Source organism: Malus domestica, chromosome 14 (assembly GCF_042453785.1).
Source record: "Malus domestica chromosome 14, GDT2T_hap1".
In the NCBI taxonomy this organism is placed as follows: domain Eukaryota; kingdom Viridiplantae; phylum Streptophyta; class Magnoliopsida; order Rosales; family Rosaceae; genus Malus; species Malus domestica.
The window spans coordinates 7,964,722-7,982,735 of NC_091674.1; the positions used below are offsets into that span (position 1 = coordinate 7,964,722).

Below are 18,014 nucleotides of genomic sequence, written 5' to 3' on the forward strand. Positions count from 1 at the left end.
AGTACTATTATATGTCTATGTCTCTTATCACGTGACTTAATTTGAGTAGAAAACTTGATTACTAACAATCATCCAACAAGTGGTTGAAGTTGGACAAAATTGCGTATTACCGGTCATATATGCGTGACTAAATTGTGTACTGCTAATTGATGCCATCTTTTCGGAAATATTTTGTCCACCACTCTCTTTAGATGAATTTGATTTAATCTTTTCATGCAGATATCGAAAATCTCTACTACAAACAACTGTAACAGTTGGAGGAAGGCACGCGTGTTTGTCTACGTATCTCATCGGACAACTTAAGAAAAGCACATCCAAACAAAAAACTTGACTAATTACAGTATTACAGATAAGAGATGTAGGCACAAAGTCTATACACGGTGACCGTGCAGAATCCCTCATTCCACAGCTAACCAATTTGACCGGTTCATATAACAATACAAAAACAAAAATTGACCAATTCTTCCCTACCTTTCTGACTAATCGACCGATTTTTGGAGTAGACCTAGAGACCCTCTCAAAGTCCAGTCTCATTACCATTTGGCGGACTTTTCTGCTTTCAATATATATGGTGCTATCCGCACTCATGTTTACTACACATACCCTCAACTTCTGACATCAAATCAAATGAATTAAAAGATCAACGGGCAGAAATTAACAAAAACGTGTAGAACATAACGAGTGAATATTAGAGAAGATTTGATAGTGATCAAAAATCAATCGTGTCCAGATCTCTAACTCAATCAAATCCAAGGAGTTTAATAAACTGAGTAATGGAAAATGTAAGGTACAAACTAAATTAGAGATCAACGTTTATGGCATCCGTACTAATGGTTTCTTAGTTCAATGTCTAAATTGCCGCACAAAATCATAAATCAGCTCTCGTTGCTCCCAGGGGATCATTGTAATCGTTCAACTGCGCCAGAATCCCAAGTCATTTCTATTCTAAACAAAGAATGGGAAAGAAATAATTCAATTTATGGATGATCCCCACATTCATATACCATCACTTTTCTTTTAGATTAAAACTGAAAGAGATGAAAAAGAAAGCACGAATAAGAAATCAAAGTTGGCGTCTTTCGGGGTTGAAATCTTTATCTCAGTGAGTAATCCCGGACAGACCATCTAGAAATGAGTCCATGGTATGAATGTCTAGTCCTCTAGTCCGTCCAGGCGCCCCTCCTTTGAGGGATGACACATCCAGCACGATCCTGCTCATCAGACCGTGTAGACATGTAAACAAGCTGAATATCTTATGCTATATATGACTAAACGAGCAATGAAAAAGAAACTTACATGTTCGTCGATGCTTTTTCTAGTTCTGGAGTTCTGGAGTTTATGATGATTTTGTTATCAATCTTGGTCAACGAATGGTCCATTGGCAGATCAACCACTTTAGTTGCTGAAGTGGGAAGTTTTAACTCATTAAATTTCGATTTAATATATTATAAAATTAGTGAGAACCAAGTTCATTTGAACCGCTTCTTACCTGATTTAGGAGCTGCAGTGACAGTTCCATCTAGCCCCAAGAGTTCCTACACAAACAGGTGAATATGGTATCCGTAATAAGTACATGTAACCAACTGACGGTAATTTGTAAATATACAAGTTCACAAGAAGCATCGGTGCAATCCAATCACAGTGGGTGCAGCTACCTTTAGACTCTGGTAACAGTCTTCCAGGTTATCATTATACAACATATGATCAAAGATGCCTGATGACTGCCCTAGATCAATCTCTGTCTTGGCATTTCGAAGTCGCTTTAGGACCTGTTCCTCTGTCTCAGTTCCCCTGTTTCCATATTCAACCATGCTCAGAACAGGAACATGGAAAGAGGAATTTGAGGATGAGAAATAATAAATGGCATATTAAACTACCTTGCACGAAGGCGCTTCTCAAGCTCTTCCATTGAGGGTGGACATACGAAGATGAAGATAGCTTCAAGTGAACTGGCTCTCACGGATCTTGCCCCTTGAACATCGATGTCAAGAATGCATCTCTACATTGAAAGAAAACAACATTACACACAGCAGCTCTGACACTATTAGGGTGTATAGAAAATATCACATCAATTGAATATGAGTTTACTAACAAACTTGAATATGAGTTTGATGGGTCACCCTTGAATTTCCCCAATTTGGAAACCCAAGAATATTCCACCCCTCATATACAGCGGACCTTGGTCGGTAATTGTGAATTAAATTATGAGAGCTGACATTGTCCCGCAGCAATACCAGACTATTAACTAGAGAAATTCCAAAGACATTGGGACAGATCCAGACAGTAAATCAAACATGATAAAAAAAACTGAGCCAGACTCCAACACTCCATAATCATCATAAAATAGAAACAGTTTTTTCAAAGAACACAAAATTACAACATTTACCTTCCCATCATCTGCTACGAGTTCTACTGCCTCAACACTAGTTCCGTAGAGATTTCCATGCACAGAAGCAAACTCAAGGAACTTGCCATCTTCTAATTCTTTCTCCATGATACTCCTCTCAATGAAATGGTAATGGACCCCATCCTTTTCCATAGCTCTTGCAGCACGGGTTGTGTGGCTCACAGAGAATCCAAACATGGATGGATATTCTTTCATGAGCATGGATATTAGTGTCCCCTTACCTACCCCGGATGGACCACTAATAACAACTGGCTTCTCAGAACAGCCCCTCACACCCTTACTCCACGCAACAACCTCGGTGCCCAAAATTTTCTTCTGCTGCCTAACATATTGGGTGTCCACCTAACAAAACAAAACGCTTTCAGCGATAGGGATGACCAGGTAACCATCTAAAAGTAATATGCAATAGATACAAGCATGATAACTGAAAAGGTCCAGTTCAATTAACAGAAGCAAGGAAAGGAGTTAGTTTGCTCTCCACATCAATTGAATATGAGTTTATACCAAACTTAACAGTTTGAAACTTCTATTTTAATTTTAGTGCAGCCTCACTATTTGTACCATTGTCTCAACTTAATCAATTCCTAAGCAAGACAAAAATTTGACATCATTTATTATGTTCCTTTATAATATCTGAATGATTCCATAGGTACCAACCTCAAGAAACCAAGCAAAATCGTCTGCGCTGGAACCATTCTTGGTAATCAATATTCGGTCTTCACCTAAAAGCACTGCTGAATGGCCTTTCGATGGCTTGGGTTTTGTTCCCAACACAGTAGGATTTATCCTGCAAAGTTAAACCAGAAATTAGCAACAGCAAATCACGAGAAAGTAATTCATTACCAAGAGCCACACACTTACCATTCACCACTGGATTGATCTAGAATACGAACTCCAATTGACAATGCCGATTCCTCACAGGCTCCACCAATCACATACTGTCAAAAAATGCACTGGCAATATGATTGACCTGGTGGTAAATCACTGACATTGGACGAGAAAAACATATTGATATGTTAAATATCATACTGTTCTGTTGCAGTAGGCAACGGAAGTTTCACCGCCTTTTGATTTTACATCGAAACCATTTGCAAATCCCTTCTGCAGCTCATCAACAAAGAATGCTGGTGCTTCACCCTGATGACAACAGCAACCAATATCTATCAAATCACAGCAACTCAAAGCAACTGTCTTGGTTCACATGTAGGCATCATCTCTAATTACATTCCTGATCAAAGTTCGTTTCTTTACACCGAAATTAAGCGTAAAACAAGTATGAGGCGCTTACCATGGAAAAAGCTATTCCTGCAACTCTAGATTCCCCCTGATCAGTAGAGATGGAGATAGATGAGAGTAATTCGATATTTCCTGGATCTAAATAATACATAAAAAACTTAAAACCGAATCACAACAGAAAACCGAAAAAATGAGTTGGAACCGTGTAAACATCTCAATGAGCTACAAAGCAGAAACAAAAACACAGACAAGAAAAAAAAATCAGAGAAAACGATGCCACGATGCCACAAAAATACAACTGTTGATTTCTGTCAAAATTTCTTCATAAGCCACATATATCTATCCAAAAACAAACAAAAAATAAACAAATGGGCAGAGAGCAAAGAACATCAAAATGCAGAAAAACACAAAAAACCTAAAACATATGGATCAAATCCCTTCGAAATCCCAAAAAAAATATTGGGTAAAAAGGAAACGGACCCAAATACCTTTCTGTGAGCAGCAATCGCTCTGTGACGAAAAGCAAGCTTAGTTCTTGGCAGGGATGGAATTTCAGAGGGGAAAACAACGATTTAAAAGGCCAGTTGGTGTGCTACTTTTTCAAGGTGAAGTTTTGGGGAGGCTTAGAAATCAAATCAACACAAACTTGGGGTGGAAAAAATCACAGGAGTGGTAGAATAAGGTGCAAGAAATCTGGGCGTGTATTCTCATATTTGTAGCAAGAGAAAAGGGGAATCTTACTTTAGTCCAAATGCTGTCGTGGAGGAAGTTGGGGGGGGGGGGAGGGGGTTGTGGGGAATGGAGAAAGAGAAAAGGGGTGAAAGCCCTCTTGTTGTGGTCGCATTCAATTCACTACACAGAGAAGACCGGCTTTCGTTTTCTTGTAAGGTGCTTATGAAGCTTCTTCCCTTTCCCCACCGCTTCGTCCTTTTTTTCTCCTTTTTTTTTTAATTTTTGGGCTTCTAGATTTCTTTTTGAGATCAGGACTTCTAGATTTTTATGTATGCGATTATCCCTTGGGAGAACAAAAAAGGAAAACAAAACCCTATTTTCTTTAAATTAAAAGGAAATATTTTTGCTGTACACTAAAGTGATGGTGATGTAAACCAGGGCTGAAATTTTGTTTCGAAAATTTCAAACCAAATTAAAAAAATTCTGATTTCATACCAAAAAAATTTCAAACCAATAATACCAAAATTTTTGGAATTTATACCGAACCGATCCTGAACTTTCAGTATGGAAATCGGGATTTCATATCCAGAAATCCCGAACCGAACCGAAAATACATATATATATATATTTTGGTTGCATGCATGTTAAATGTTGAATTCAAGTAATTTGATAGTAGACTATATTAGAAATAGAAATATGAAATTAAGTAGTTTGGAACTTGGGAACATCAATTTGACTTGGTAAGAATGAATTGGTATTTCAATTAGTATGAGATTTTAAATTGGCAATAGATAAAAAGCCTAAATTTTAATTGATATGAAATTGGGCAACAAAATTTCAAGCCGAAAGCCCAAATTTTAGCCCACTACCCAAAAATCTCAAATTTCCGCCCAAAAGCCCAAAAAAAAAAAAATCAAGTCTCAATCCATCCCGAATATTAGGAATACCATAATTTTGATTTGGGATTGGTCTTCAAATTCTCGTCCCGAAAATTTTTGGTTTGGGATTGGGATTGGGATCTCATACCAAAACCCCTAATGTAAACTACTTGATTCATTATTACTAGAGGTTGGTTGGGATTGTGGTGCTTTTAAAAAAAAAAAACAACTTATTAAAAAACCTGAAACATTAAAGTCCTGTTTGGTATCCTATTTAAAATTTTTTATCATTTCTCATAACATTTCTTGAAAATAATTTTCTTTAAGACTCAAAAACTTGATTGGTTTGCTATTTAAAATTTTTAAATCTTACGACTTAAACTAGATAAAGATATCTAAAAAGAGAGGGGTCGCAAGAGAGAAAGTAAGAGATGATTGAAGAAAAGACAGAGAAAAGAGAGAATCGGACGAGATAGAGAGGAATGAGTGAGAGAAAAAATCGAGAGAATGAAGAAAGCAGATTGAAGGAGAGACGAAAAAGGTAAAAAAAAATACAAAGGAGAGAGAGAAGGAGGGACAGGAAAAAAAAAGTGAGTTTAAGTTTAAAAACTCTAAAAACTCATTTTTTATGTTTTTAGAGAATATACTATATTTTTTAGTTTGGTATTGAGTTCAGTTTTTTAAAGTAGTCCTACTAAACAAGTAATCAATGCTCATTTAATGAAATTTTGAAATGGAAAGTATTAAACCCCACATGTTTTACAAAATGACAATATTTGCCTCTACATTATTGTCTTTTACAATTATTGTATCACATTAAATGTCATATCATTTTTAGTTATTTAACATATTCAAAGCAATTTATATAAAAAGTTTACTAAACACTCAGACACTGTTTTTTCTATTAAAAGCACTTTAACAGGAAAAAAAAAAGTTTACCAAACACTCAACAACTTTATTTTATAGTTGTTTATTCTCATAGTACAACAGAAACAACTTTTTCAAAAAAACACAGCAATACAAAACTAGCCCTAAATCAAACTAATTTATTGGTAATTCATAAACTGGTTGTAATAGAATGATGAAAAAAAATGCACTCAAATTAAAAAGAGTCCAAAAGAAAGGATAATAATTGCATCTTCTAATTGGATTAGCTCATCCTCAAGTAATTCGCACTTTGCGGTTTAATTTTTTTCATCTCTTTTTTATTCCTAAAGTTATGATTTTCTCTCAAAATCATACTTTTGTTGGTCTATCAATTAAATCTCAGTTAAACAATGACGTGGCAGGTCATTAGCCTCACCAAAAAAATTAAAATTAATAATAATAAAATGAATTTTATTACTATAAAAACATAAATATAAAATCATTTTTATTACTATGAAAACATAAATATTGAAAAGTTAAAATTAAACACAAAGAAAAAAAATATTTCTCTACCACTCACATCCCTAAGGGTGCGTTTGTTGCAACAGACTATCTCGGACTAGACTAATTTCAAGGACTGAGTTGGATTGACTTAGAATAAATTAAGCTAAATTAACTTAGTGAATTTGGTGTAATATCACACTAAAGTGAGTTTGGTGTAATATCACACTATAAGCAAGATAATAAAATGCATTTCCTTTTTTTTTTCTTTTCCTATTCTAGAACTCTCTTCCTCTCTCGTGAAACCTCTCTCTTCCCTTTTCCTCTCCCACTTTTCCCGTCAAACCCCATCTTCATCTTCTCACGAATTACAAAACATGAAGCCCAAATTTCACAAGTTTATCACAATCACAAAATACAAATACCAAATTTCACAACTTTCTCCCTAATTTCACAATTGAAATCAAAATCACCAGGGTCTGCCCTAATCGCGATGGCGATGCTCCCAAATTTACAGTGTCGACGACGCTCAGTTGTTTCCCCATCACCGACGAAAATCCCAACTAGTGTTAGGAGTACTAAGATCCAATGGTTATGAAATGAACAAGTGTCAAAAAGAGTATGAAGTTAGTTGAGTTGGTTATGTTGTGATTTAAAGTGTAAGCTACCAAAGGCTATTATAAATAGCTTGTAACAAATCATTGTAACTAATGAGTAAAAAGATATTACAGTTTAATAACAGATTTCTCTCTCTAACATCTCATTCTTCTACTTCTCTCTCTATCTTTCTTTCTTCATCCTTTCTTGTTTCTGTATAATCTTCTTCTTCAAAAACCTCAAATGGTTTACATGGTATCAGAGCCCGAACAAGCAGGAAAAGCTTGACGGTGTGTCGATCTTGGTTTCGATTGCTTCCGCTACTGTGATTGGTTTTGCTTTAGTTTTCTGGAATATTGGTATATTTTTTTATCGTGTTTCTGGTATATTGGGTGTTCTTTCTGCAAATCTTTGTCTGGTTCTTCACTCTTCAAAGGGTGCCGATCAACTGTTTGTGATTTGGTTTCAGTCAAGATTCTTTGTAATTTCTCTACAATCTGCAACAATGGTAACAGCTGCTCAGTTACAGATCTTACAGTCTCCGATTACTTCTTTGATTTCATCTGTTTCCAGTTCGGTAAATGTGAAATTGGACGAGACGAACTATTTGGCTTGGCATTTTCAGATGCAGCTGTTTCTTGAAGGCCATAGCATAATTGGTTTCGTTGATGGTTCAATGCCGTGTCCTGCTCAATTCAGTCAAGATTCCTCTGCTACTTCTGCAGTTTTGTCTGGTGATTCTTCTACAAGGGTTCCTTCTGATGACTACACTATATGGAAGATGCATGATAAAGCGTTAATGCAATTGATCACTGCAACTCTATCTCATGCTGCAGTTTCTTGTGTAATTGGAAGCACTAGCTTCAAAGAATTGTGGAAACGCCTTAAAGACCAATTTTCTACAGTCACAAGAATGAGTATCTTCCAACTCAAATCCGAACTTCAGACAATAAAGAAGGGTAATGATTCTGTCACATTATATTTGCAGAAAATTAAAGAAGCAAGATATTTGTTGTCTGCTGCTGGTGTATTCTTTGATGATGATGACATTGTGATTCTTACACTAAATGGTTTGCCTGCTGAATTCAATACCATAAGATCTGTGATCAGGGGTCGGGAGAGTGTGATATCACTAAAAGATCTTCGATCTCAATTACTTGCTGAAGAAACTTTGCTTGAAAATTGTTCTCATTCACCTATGTTGTCTGCATTAATGGCCCAAAGTAATGGTTTACCTTCCAAGAATCAATCTTTTTCTGGCAATTATGGCAATAATAACCATGCTAGTCCTAATTTGACTGCATATAAGTCCTTCAATAATAACAAAGGCAGGAATCGGTTCACTCCTAACTTCAATCCAAAGTATGGCAACTACAAGAATTTTCATTCAAGTCCTGCTCCTGGAATCCTCGGTACTTCCCCACTAAGATCAAACAATTATGGATTTCAGTCTCAACCCTGTCAAATTTGTGGGAAACACAATCATTTGGCATCAACATGTCGTTTCCGAAATACAAACTCTTTACAGGGTTGCCAAATCTGTGGCAAGAACAACCATTTTGCGGATACTTGCAGATTTCGAAACTTAGGTGCTCCTTCCGGATGTATCATATATGGAAACCAATATCACAATGCAGACACATGCTTTCAAAAGAATTCTACTCCTCAACTCAATGCTCTGCATGCTACAACACTTAATGGTCCATATTCTCCATTCACATTGCCATCTGCACCATCACAACAACATGTATGGCTTACTGATTCTGGTGCCAATAATCACATGACCTCATATTTGAGTAATCTCTCATTGGCAACTTCATATCCAACACATGAGACAATTCAGACAGCGACTGGTGGAGGTTTAGCAATATCTCATATTGGTTCTACTCTTCTCAGAACTCCAAAGCAGCCTATTCAACTTACTTCAGTCCTTTATGTACCAAAATTGTCTCAAAATCTGTTGTATGTGCATAGGATTTGTCTGGATAATAATTGTTGGTTGATTTTTTATGCGTTTTCATTTTGGATTCAGGACAAAGCCACAGGGAGGATATTTTACAAAGGGCTGTGTAACAATGGATTGTACCCCATCATCTCTTCAACCTCTCCTGCAGCAATTTCCAAAGGATAACCTGCAACCTTTCTGGGAAAGCAAGTTACCAACAGTATTTGGCATAAGAGATTAGGTCACCTTTCTAATCCAATAGTTTCTCAAGTTCTTACATCTTCAAATGTTTCATGTGTTACTGATAGAACACCATCTCTGTGTTAAACCTGTTTAGAGGGCAAAATTTAGCAAATTACCATTTTCTTCTCCACTAGTCAAGTCTGTCAACCCTTTTGATATTGTTCATAGTGGTGTGTGGGGGCCTGCTCCGTGTATTTCTTTTGAAGGTTTCAAATACTAGTCACTTTCATTGATCATTGTACAAAATATTCCTGGATTTTTCCTATCTGCAATAAAAGTGATGTTTTTGGAATCTTTAGTGCCTTTTACAATTTTATTCTAAATCAGTTTCAAGTTTCTATTAAAACTCTTCAAAGTGATGGTGGTGGTGAGTATATTAGTAAGGCATTTCAAAAGTTCTTATCTGATAAAGGAATCCATCATCAAATGTCATGTCTTCATACACCCGAACAAAATGGCATTGCAGAAAGGAAACACAGACACATCATTGAAACATTTATCACTTTGTTACAAACTGCATCTCTACCATCCCTGTTTTGGTCATTTGCTTGTCAAACTTCAGTGTACTTAATCAACAGAATGCCATCTCCTGCTTTACACAACCAGTCTCCATTCCAATTCTTGTATAATTCAAAACCTGAGATCCAACATTTGAAAGTTTTTGGCTGTTCTTGTTATCCTTGGTTAAGACCTTACACCAACACTAAATTAGAACCTAGAACAACCAAATGTGTATTTTTGGGGTATGCATCTAAGTATAAAGGGTATATCTGTTATGATGTGACTAGAAACAAAATCTATATCTCTAAACATGTCATATTTGATGAGACAAAGTTTCCTTATTGGTCTTTTAACACTACACATCAATCTACTTCTTCTTCACCACTGCCACACTCATCCAAACACCAAGTCCAATTCCCGATCACAATAATGTTCTTGTTTTCCCATAACATAACTATCATATGAATTCCTCACCTGGTCTAACCTCATTCAGTTCTAGTCCTTCCCCTAGTGTCATACCACCTACTGTAACTAATCCAATCTCAGAAGGGTCTACTACACATCCAGGGACAGTTTCAAGCTCAGATATAGAATCTCCAGGTTGCAGTCAATCCATTGCTACATCAACAACACAGCCTTTGTCTTCCATACTCCATGTGGTACCTGAATTCCAACATGAACAATTGCAAGTGGTTCTCTCCGTACCTCTAGTTAATCTCCACCCCATGCAGACAAAATCCAAAAGTGGTATTATTAAGAAGATTGCTCTTCTTGCACCTGTTCATGACAATGGAAGAGTTGACTTGACTCAAGTGGAACCTGCAACTTATAAATCTGCTTTAAAAACTCCAGTATGGTATGAGGCTATGAAAGATGAGATTGCAGCATTACACACTCAAGGTACATGGTCTTTGGTTCCCCTACCAAAAGATAAGAATTTAGTTGGTTCCAAATGGGTTTTTAAGATAAAAAAGAATGATGATGGGTCAATTGGGAGGTATAAGGCCCGACTGGTCGCTCAAGGCTTTAACCAAGAAGAAAGGATTGACTATGGGGAAACTTTTAGTCCGGTTGTTAAACCAACAACAGTGCAGTTAGTTTTAGCTTTATCAGCACACTTTGGTTAGTCATTGAGACAGTTGGATGTGAAAAATGCGTTCCTTCATGGCATATTGCAAGAAGAGGTGTACTTGGCCCAACTACCTGGTTTTGTTGATCTCAACCATGAGGACTATGTTTGCAGATTACATAAGTCTTTATACGGATTGAAACAGGCACCAAGAGCTTGAAATGAGAGATTTACCTCCTTTCTACCATTTTTGGGGTTCACATCCACATATACAGATCCTTCATTGTTTGTGAAACTTGTTGACAGTTTTGTGGTCATTTTACTCTTGTATGTGGATGACATTATTATTACTGGCAGTGCAACTACAGCAATCATTGAGGTTATTCAGTCACTTGCTAAGGAATTTGATATTAAAGATTTGGGTCCTTTATATTATTTTCTGGGGATTCAAATCTTGCAAAAGAAGGATGGCTTGTTTCTTTCTCAAGACCAAAGATGATGGGAAACCTTATAATAATTCGGCTCTTTATAAAAGTTTAGTTGGAGCTTTACACTACTTGACATTTACTAGACCTGACATAGCTTTTGCAGTACATCAGGTTTGTCAGTTTATGCAACACCCTATGGAATCACATTCCATGGCAGTTAAACGGATCCTTAGGTACTTAAGAGCTACTCAAGGCTATGGTATTCATTATGTCAAGGGCTCACTGGATATTACTGCATATAGTGATGCAGACTGGGCTGGAGATCCTAATGATCGAAGGTCAACTACTGGAATGGTTGTATTTTTGGGCTCTAATCCTATTTCTTGGTCATCAAAGAAGCAAAATACTGTCTCTCGCTCCTCCACAGAAGTTGAATATTGGGCTCTATCCACTACAGCTGCTAAACTTGATTGGATCAACCAATTGTTGACTTTTCTGCACATTCCAGTTATCGAAAAGCCAATTCTCTTCTATGACAATTTATCCGCTATAATACTGACTTTAAATCCAGTTCAACATCAGCGTACGAAACACATAGAGATTGATATGCATTTTGTTCGAGAAAGGGTAGCAAAACAGCAATTGCAGGTCCATTTTGTGTCTTCAACCGAGCAGTTTGCTGACATACTGACCAAAAGATTGTCTGCTCCTTTTTTTTCAGACTCATTGTGCCAATCTCAGGCTCAAATTCTCTGCCCCTGAGCTTGAGGGGGGATGTTAAGAGTACTAAGATCCAATGGTTATGAAATGGACAAGTGTCAAAAAGAGTATGAAGTTAGTTGAGTTGGTTATGTTGTGACTTAGAGTGTAAGCTACCAAAGGCTATTATAAATAGCTTGTAACAAATCATTGTAACTAATGAGTAAAAAGATATTACAGTTTAATGACAGATTTCTCTCTCTAACATCTCATTCTTCTACTTTTCTCTCTATCTTTCTTTCTTCATCCTTTCTTGTTTCTGTATAATCTTCTTCTTCAAGAACCTCTTATGGTTTACAACTAGTACTTGGGCATTTAGTACGCTTCCAGTCCTAACTTGAGTCTGGATCACGTGTGAACGCAAAGATTGGCGTCGAGCTTCTGGTGGTGGTCTGATGGTTGCAATTGAGCAAGATGAGGAGATAGGGAGAAAGTGGTGATGGTTTGATGGTGTTATCTTGCTGGATAGAGGACATAAAGAAAATATAGGTCGAAGTAGGAGAGAGGACAGAGAACAAAGAGGGGACACTAGCAGGAGAGTAGAGAGGGAGCCAAGGTCTTAGCTAGTCCTATGATTTTCGGGGACTCTCGCTAAGAACCTTTAGCGACACCTTTGATTTGGGCGAGTCTAGCTAATCTTGTTAACATTTTTCCTATGAGGTAACAAACAAATCTTGTTAACATTTTTCCTATAAGGTAACGAACACAGGACTGGACTAATAGTTAGTCTAGTCTAGTCCAGTTAGAGCTAATGAGGGCAAATAAACGCCCTTAAGTGTTTAACCTCATGCACCCACCATTGGACTCTCCCTACCCCACACAACCCAACCCACTCCAAATCTGCACCAACGCAGCCCCTCTATCTTTATCCCGGCATGTTGTCTTCTCACTCACGTCTATCTACGTGTCGAACATGTTTGTGTAGTTCATTTTCATTGCGTTGTCGAAAATGTTGTCATTTGGCTTGAAACTTGTGTAGTTGAGTCTTGGGTACCAATCCGAAACTAGTATGAATTTATTAAAGATGAAGAATTGGTATGGCAATGGAATTTGAAAATCGGAGTACAGCGACTAGGTTGTAGCCAGTTCGAAATTGGTTTTGGCTCGGTAGGTGCATGTTGGGGGTGAGTAAGCCTATATAATGAGGTGTTGAGATCCAAATGATGGAGATATTGTGACTTGAGCACCGAGAACAGATGTTGTGCCTACTCCCCATAAAAAACAGAGGAGACGGAGGTTGGGATTGTAATGATTGCTAAAAGTGCACGCAAAGATTTTTCAATTGTGTAGTGTTTTTTTTTTTTAATTTATGATATTTATTCATTGCCCTAATATTTCTTTTTCATGATTTTAAATTTTTTTGGCAAAGCCTGCCACATCATTTAATGGAGAACTTAACGATTAGACTAACAGAAGTATGATTTTAAGAGCAAATCGTAATTTTAGATATGAAAGTGAAACGAAAAAACTTAAGGGTAACAAAATGTGAATTTTACGATACTTGAGTGCAATAAAATGATTATTATCCAAAAGTATTTTTATTGGATTCCATTTAGTCATACAAATTTATTGAACAAATCGACAATGTATGTATAAGTAACATATTCATTATGATCATTCATCTATTTGATACGTATGAACGACTAAATAATTTTTAAATCGAATGCATTTTTGTAAAGATTGATCTTTAAATGAAATTAATAAATTGAACAGTTTGATCATTAATTTTATTAAATCAAATTACAATACGTGTAAATGAGGAAATATTTGCATCTACCAATGTAAGTATTATCCAAAAAGAAAACCCCATGGCATCGTTGTCCTCGTGCACAAAATGGGGACAAAATTAATGAGTGAACATGAAGGCAAAGCGTTGAGATGCTAATCAGTGGATGGACACGAGCTAAGAGCAACTCCAACGTGGGTTGGTGCTCAGGGGACGGGGGACGAAATAGGGCCAAATAGCCCGGCCTTGAAGCTCAAGCGTGGGCAACCTGAGGGAGAGTGAAGGCCCAAGCTCCGGGCCTATGAGGAATTGCCAGCCCGAGAGCTCGAGTGGATGTGACGCCAGGGCTGACGTCATCCTGGCATCAACCCAATTTTATATTTTTTTTCTGTCAGGTGCGTGCGACTCACCCGTACGTCAGCCGACAGCTTTTCAGAGTATGGGGCCCGCGTCGCAGTTTGCCAAGGTTACCGTTGGGAAGCCACGTGGCTTCCCACGATCTCAACGACTCTTTAAATTGGACCGTCCAATTTGCAACAGTAATAAAAATAAAAAAAATCTTATTTAATATCAATCGTTGGATCTGAGATCAACGGTTGATATTATTCTTCTTTATAAATAAATATAAAAAAAAGAAAAAAAAAGTTTTAAAAATAAGAAAAGTTATCATTGTGACACGTGGCACATTTTGGAGTGTTGGAATTCAATAAAAATTTAAAAAAAATTGTAAAAAATCCGAAAAAAATTCTGAATAATTTAAAAAAAAAATTGTTTTTACTTTTCTGTAAATACCTTCTCATTATCATCTACCTTACACCACAATTTCATATTTTCTCAACTACTTTCAATCTAATTCCTATCTTTTTCTCAAAGTTTCAATCTAATTTTTTTAACAAAATGACTACTGATGCAAGTACGAATTGGTCGCTTCTTGAAGATGTTGCGTTGTGTACTAGCTGGGTTGAAGTTACTTATAGTTCGGGTAATGAGATGCAATTACAAGAAATGTGGAGTCTTATTCATACCAATTATCTTGAGAAAATGGGTGAAAAAATAACTAAAGAATCGATATCCAGTCGTTGGAAATTACTTAGCCAATCATTTAGTACATGGAGAGACACCTTGATACAAGCTAGTACTAATCTTCGAAGTGGGGAAAATTACGCAGATCAGGTAACAATATATTATTTATTTGTTTGTACTATACCCAAATTTACATTATAATTATTTGTTTGTATTATTTATTTATTACCTACTTTCATTTATAATTATTTGTTTGTATTATTTATTTGTTACCTACTTTCATTATAATTATTTGTTTGTATTATTTTTTTTTTACCTACTTTCATTATAATTATTTCTTCTCTCGCATTGTGTAGCAACTTCAAGCATAAACTTGGTATGGTGCCAAAACCAAAAGCAAAAATAAATCATTCAACCAGTGGGAATGTTGGAATATTGTAAAAGATTGTCCTAAATTCAGAGTTGTGCATGTTGGTCCAGAAGTTTTCATGAACAGCATCTCTTTACACTCTACACTAGATCATGGCTCACATGTTCATGAAAATGATGCAGAAGAAGTGCTCGAAACGCCCCTCCTTGAACAAGCGTTGGGGTCGACCTGTTATCCAATTAGACCTCAAGGTAAGTAGGCTTCAAAGAGAAAAGAGAGTGATTCCAAGAATGATTATGCAAAGTACATGGAAGAACTTGCTCGCCAAGGTGAATTGACTTTGGAGTGGGAAATGGCGAAATTTGAGGCTGATAAGGCTAGAGATGAGGCAAAAGCTGCAGTTGTTGAGAGAGAATTTCAAGCTAATGAGAGGGAAAGAGAGCTACTTGCAAGAAAAGGAACAGGTTAGAGAAGAAAGAATGGCTCAACGAGATCGTGACATTATGAGGACGCCTTTAGAAGAGAAGTTTCCAAATTCTAAATATTTTTAGAAGTCGGAGAAAGAGGATGTCATGCCAAGGAGGCGTGCAAGAGAAGCGAGAGCAAGAGGAGATGGTCCTAGCACGACAAGAGCAGATCATCCTAGCACCACAAATTGGTTAAGTGATAATGAATAGAGTACTTTTTGTAATCGGAGCCCATAATTTTCCAATCACTTTGGGTTGTAATTTATTATTTATTGAATAGAGTACTTTATGTTGTTTCCAATTTATTAAATTTAATACTTTATTTATAGTGAGAGTAAATTTATTTAATTTGGTAAGTTATTTATACTATAAGAGAATATTTATTCAAATGACAAAAACACACCAAATAAAATTACATAAACATATCAAATAATTTAAAACTCACTAAAAATGAATTAAAAAAAACACACCAAATAATTAAAAATGAACTAAAAAAAAACACACCAAATAAATTAAATAAACACACCAAATAAAAACAAACACACTAGATGAACTTAATTATCTTTAGCTTGTTTCAACGTCCACTGGTGCTCTATCAAGTCATTTTGCCAGGCATTGTGCATATATGGCCTTTGAAGTGCAGTATATCGTTGAATGATCAATACATTGTAACGTCCATCCCTCTCTAATGGCTCATGTTGCACGAGTTCTTCGGTGGCGTCATGATCACAATATATATGTGTTATTGAATTGTTCATCATGTATGGGTCATATTCATCAACAGCATCATAATCGTACTCATCTTCCACAATCATGTTGTGAAGAATGATGCACGTCATCATGATGGATCAAAGCGAATCTACATCAAACATTCTGGCAGCACCCTTGACAATCGCCCATCGAGCTTGAAAGATACCAAAACAACGCTCCACATCTTTCCTGCACCCCTCTTGACAGCTCACAAAGTGTTTTTCCTTTGCACTTCGCGGACGTGGCATTGTTTTGACAAACGATGCCCACCTTGGGTAAATGTCGTCTGCTAGGTAGTATGGCCCATCGTACATACGTCCGTTGACCTAGTACGTGACTTTTGGTGCATTTCCTTGCAGGACATCGTTGAACACTGGGGATTGGGTAAGGATGTTGAGGTCATTTTGAGCTCCTGGAACCCTGAAAAAGGCATGCCAAATCCATGTATCAAAAGATGCCACCATCTCCAAAATGATACTTTTTTATCCTTTTTGTCCCCATAAGCGCCTTGCCATGCACTTGGACAGTTTTTCCAGGTCCAGTGCATACAATCGATGTTTCCAATCATCCCAGGAAACCTCGCATCTCGCCCTTCTTTAGAAGCCTTTGCAAGTCCATTTCAGTAGGTTTCCGAAGGTACTATGCGGTGTAGATAGATTTGATTGCTCCGCAAAACCTCATCAGGGACTCAAGAATGGTTAATTTCCCCATCCTCGTTATTTTATCCACTTGGTCTGCAGATGCTCCATATGCAAGCATCCGCAAGGCAGCTGTAATTTTTTGGTGAGGAAGGAGACCTATAGCACCAAAAGCATCATTCTTTTACACAAAGTAAGAATCATGGTTGCAAACAGCAATCATGATTTTGTTGAACAAATGTCGTTCTATTCTAAAACGACGTCTAAAGTACGTATCAGGGAATGCACTATTACAGACAAAATAATCGTCCAAGAGTTTCATACCTCGTCGTTGTCTGCTTTTATCAAGGTTTCCGGAACGGTTGGGCCTGTAAATCTAACCCACATCTTGGATGACTCGACGGGAATGTGAGGATCTGCCCATTCTTGCTTCGTTATCTCTCATTCTACGCTCCTCATCCTCTTCCCTCTCAGTTTGGGCCACCTGGAGATTGAACATTCCTTCTGATTGGTTAAACAATTCTTCCTCTTGCTGATCGATTTCCCACATCATCCTTGAAGAAGAAGAAATTGTAAAAATGAAGCAAAAACTATGAATAATGACAGAGATTTTGGTGAAGAAGGAAGCAGAAACTATGAATAATGATAGAGATGTTAAGAAAATTGGTGTGAGAATTGTGAGGATGGATGGTCGATTATATGGAGGATTCAGTAAGGATTAGGTTGTAGATAATGTCATGTGCTATGTCGTCATTTGTTAAAAATCTAATGGAAATCTATCCTCAAAGATTGTAAATAGATTATGACACGTGGCGTGACGTGATTGATTAATAATCTTATCGGAAATCCATCACCAATAATTGTATTTTCGGATAATGACACATGGTGCAACGAGAACGATTAAAAATCTTATCGGAAATTGTCACATCCTGGCCCG

The 18,014-nt window shown here is 36.8% G+C and overlaps 1 protein-coding gene across 2 annotated transcripts; it reads right to left on the minus strand.

The window, feature by feature from the left end:
- Window positions 1–739: 739 nt before the first annotated feature.
- Window positions 740–4,669, minus strand: LOC114821010 (guanylate kinase 2-like). 2 transcript variants are annotated; one of them, XM_029092594.2, is made up of 11 exons: window positions 4,132–4,669; window positions 3,696–3,731; window positions 3,437–3,544; window positions 3,269–3,345; window positions 3,065–3,194; window positions 2,387–2,749; window positions 1,878–1,999; window positions 1,656–1,791; window positions 1,490–1,535; window positions 1,297–1,402; window positions 740–1,211 (listed from the first exon to the last, which is right to left on the minus strand). In XM_029092594.2, the coding sequence occupies exons 2-11, from the start codon at window positions 3,696–3,698 to the stop codon at window positions 1,100–1,102; spliced, it is 1,203 nt and encodes a 400-aa protein (XP_028948427.2). In that variant the 5' UTR covers window positions 3,699–3,731; window positions 4,132–4,669; the 3' UTR covers window positions 740–1,099. The 2 variants fall into 2 exon arrangements, with proteins under 2 accessions (XP_028948427.2, XP_028948428.2); XM_029092595.2 differs by having other exon boundaries at window positions 3,696–3,781; window positions 4,132–4,511.
- Between the last annotated feature and the right edge of the window lie 13,345 nt (window positions 4,670–18,014).